Here is a 3607-nt window from a genome sequence, read left to right on the forward strand (position 1 = left end):
AAATGTTAAAGACAAAAAATCAGCTTGGAATTTATATATGATTTTTATTTTATTAATATAAAATTCTGAACCAGGTTATGGTTCTCTATTCAGTCTCCGAGAAATATTTAATATTTTTGAGGTTATCTTTTGCACCTTAGGAACATTTGAAAACTTATCAAGGCAAGCCCTTCAGAAAAATAAATTGCAATCAACACATATAAAAAAACTGGGCTTCAATGCCTGGGTCCCTGACCCTTAATTGGATGCGTTATTAGGAAAGGCTTCTCCTGTTTGCTGTGGTGCCCTCTAAAGACTGGATGGACCTTGCTTTAATAACTTCTCCATGTGCAATTTGTTTTAGCATTTACACTGCTGATGGTAGGGAGAAACCCTCTTTCATGGATGCCAAAGAGCTCGAAATGAAATCTGCAATCGACAAAGGCTTCATGGAAACAGTCAATTCAGAATAAAATGAACAAGAGGCTCTAGAGAAGAAGCACTCATGCTTTCCGAGAACACTTCTCTAGAAAAAAAAATATTTAGGAAAAATAAAAAGTTTCAAGAATTAGGTGTGCGTTCTCCCACCTGGTTCTTGACCATACTCAGTCAGGGTTATTTGGGTAGAGTGAAATGAACCATCTACTGAAAGCAGAAGGGGCGGGGGGAGCAGCCTCCTAAGTGAAAGTTGCCATCAGCCCAGCGCCGCTCTCTGCTAAAGGAAAGCCGCTCAATTCTGAAACTGGAGGGTCAGCGAGGACCTCGCAATGGTTACATCAAAAGCGACGTAAACCAGCAGTAACTGCAGAGCAGACACCAGGGCATGCCATCCCCCCGGCGCTCCAGGAACCAACATCACTCTTAAGTGTTACTAAGTGAGGTGTGCACGTCCAAAATGATAAATAGAAGCACGAGGGTGTGGTAAAAAACAAAAACAAAAAACACAAAGCACTAATTTTTCCCTTCGCTCAATGCACCACCACCTCCCACCACCCTGAGCCCCCCCGCCTCCCCCCCCACCCCCCGCTAAGAAAGGGGCAATGGATCCCAGCTGATCTATCTCCAGGTGGTGGCTGGCTGGGGCTCGGCCCTGCCCAGGTGGGGAAGGGGCGGGTGGCACTTACTTTGAGCAGCTTGCAGCGGATTTGCGCGGAGACCATGTGGCTGTTGCGCAGGTTGCCCACCCTGAACATGAGCGTGAGTTTGCCGTCCCTCATGGAGATGACCGCGTGCTCGCTGAACATGAGCGTCTCGGCGCGCTTCTTGGGCTGGGACATCTTGATGAACATGCAGCCGATGAGGAAGGCGTCCACGATGGAGCCCAAGATGGACTGGAAGAGGAAGAGGATGATGCCCTCGGGGCACTTGTCAGTGATGTAGCGATAGCCGTAGCCGATGGTGGCCTCGGTCTCGATGAAGAAGAGGAAGGCCGAGGGGAAGTTGTAGACATTAGCCACGCAGGGCGTGTAGTTGCCGACGTGGGCTTTGTTCAGGTCGCCCCGGGTGTAGGCGATCACCCACCACATGGACGCCATGAAGAGCCAGGCCACGGTGTAGGTGAGGATGAAGATGAAGAGGTTCCAGCGCCACTTGAGGTCCACCAGGGTGGTGAAGAGGTCCGAGAGGTAGCGGCTAGTCTCGCTGCCCAGGTTGCCGTGCTGCACATTGCACCGGCCGTTCTTGTCCACAAAGCGCTGCCGCTTCTTTTTGGGCACCAGCTGCTGCTGCTGCGGGCCCTGCCCTGGCCCCTGGGGCTGCAAGCCCGAGCCGCTCGAGGAGGTGGTCACTACCTGGTAATCGTCCCCAAATTTCCTTCGGAGTGCAGACATAATACGGAGGGGCGAGCCAGATTCAAATGCGAAGCCAAGGCGCAGGAGCCCAGCGCTGCAAACGGGCACCAATAAGGAAGTGGGGGTGGGGGCCCGCGGAGGGGGTGGGGGTAAGAGCCAGCTCCCCAGCTGGGGTGAGGGGGAGGGTGGGGGGCGTCCAAGCAGGTCGCCCAGGTCTTTGCCCCCTGCGGTGGCCGGGGCCGGTCCCTGGGGCAGATGGCTGTCTGCCCCCCACCCCCCAGAGGAGTCTTTGCAAAGTGTGCTCCTACACTCCCGGCAGGAGGGCTGCAAGGACGGCCACCCCCAGCGCGAGCTCACCCAGGCTTCTCTTCCCGTCCCCCGCCGCCCGCATCCCCGGCCACCTCCCCGGGCGACTCCGCAGCACCTCCAACCCGGACGGTGGGAAAGGAATGAGGTGACAAGCGGGGCTCCCCCCACCGGCCAACGAACTCCCGGGGCTAAGCCGGCCGCCCGACGGGGAGCAGACCCTCCCCGCGCCCCGCCGTGGCCCGCGCGCCAGGCCCCCGGAGGCTCCGGGCCGCCTTGACCTCGGCGCCCCCGCCTCCTAGCTCTTGGCCCCAATCCAGCCCCCTGGCAAGTCTGCCCAGCGCTGGTGCAGCACCCCCGCCACCGGCCCTCCGGGCTCCCGGACTCCGGAGACTACTTCTCCTAGCGCCCGCCGGCCGCCGACTTTCCACGGACCCTGCCGGGGCCCTTGGCCGGACCCTCCAAAGCGCACCCCCTCCCCCCCGCCAAGCGGCCGCTGCGCCCAGGGGAGACGCGGGCGGCCAGCGAAGCCGGGTCACTCACCCAGCGGGAGAGAGCAGGAGGCGATGTGGCCGGCGGCAGCCCGGCCTCCCGCGCCGCGATCGCGGCTGTGCTCCTCACTCCCCCCACCCCCTTTTTTCCGAGGTGCCACGCTGGCTTCCCTTAAGCAGCGCCCGGTGCCTGAGGCCACCTGGCCGCCCCCGCGAGCAGACCCCGGCCCGCCGAGCACCGGCGGACTTGCGCGCGGGACGCTTGCGTTCCCCGGGCGCTGCGCCCTTCTTGCAGGCGACAGCAGGGCTGTTGGGTGAGGTTTGAGCCTCCGCCTGCCGCTCGGACTTTCAGGTTAAACACTCAAACCGCTCTAATTTTTTTTTCCTCACTGCTGGTGGAAACGCCTGTTCCTTTCTTCCTGGTTCCCCTCCTCACTGTCCGCGCCCCGTAGCCCCCGCTGGGGGTGGCTGGATGGGGGCCGGGGCGACCGGCGTGCGGTGTGTGCCGGTGCGTGTGCTCAGCTGCAGAGCCGCGCCAGAGCCGCCCCAACCTGCCTTCCCCCGCCGCTCCACCAGCCCAAATTGCACCTCCGCGCCTCAGTGGAGCCCGCAGTGTCTGGCAGCTCAGGCAAGCGAGCCCCTCCAATGAGAAGCGCCTCTAAATCTGCTCCCAAACGCCAGCCAGCTCCCCTTCCGCGCGCCCCTGCATCAGCCAGAAAGCCCCCAGCAAGTAGCAAATGCTACTTGCTCTTCCAAAGAAGCGAAGTGCAATATGTCTCTCCGTAACTAGGGCTCTCATTTCCACGGATGCCTGGATTTGGGGACGCATCATAAACACAAATCTCAATTAGCTCCTAGATAGACAGATTCGGAACTCTAATGGTGCCTGGTTGAAGGGAGGGGGCGCAGCTAGGAGGGGACCAGAGAGTAGCCAGAGAAGCTTCACCATCCTTGGTTTAAAAAAAAAAAAAAAATGTTTGGAAACTGATTGTGGTAGCAATGGTACAATTCTCCTGAACATGATTGAACGATGGAATGGTA

The 3607-nt window shown here is 58.7% G+C and overlaps 1 protein-coding gene across 6 annotated transcripts in view; it reads right to left on the minus strand.

Annotated features, from left to right (window-relative positions):
• Positions 1-3391, minus strand: part of KCNJ3 (potassium inwardly rectifying channel subfamily J member 3) — a 160333-nt gene extending 156942 nt beyond the window's left edge. For 4 of the 6 annotated variants that reach the window (XM_004703813.2, XM_045298796.1, XM_045298801.1 and 1 more), the window contains exon 1: positions 1104-3390. In XM_004703813.2, coding sequence (XP_004703870.1) covers positions 1104-1808 — 705 coding nt within the window. In that variant the 5' untranslated portion in view covers positions 1809-3390. Of the gene's footprint in view, positions 1-1103 lie in introns of all 6 variants that reach the window. The other 2 variants (XM_004703812.2, XM_045298788.1) reach the window with 2 other exon arrangements.
• Positions 3392-3607: the final 216 nt, after the last annotated feature.

This window comes from Echinops telfairi, unplaced genomic scaffold (assembly GCF_000313985.2).
Source record: "Echinops telfairi isolate 266 unplaced genomic scaffold, ASM31398v2 ScPeMD7_4;HRSCAF=17, whole genome shotgun sequence".
NCBI lineage: Eukaryota > Metazoa > Chordata > Mammalia > Afrosoricida > Tenrecidae > Echinops > Echinops telfairi.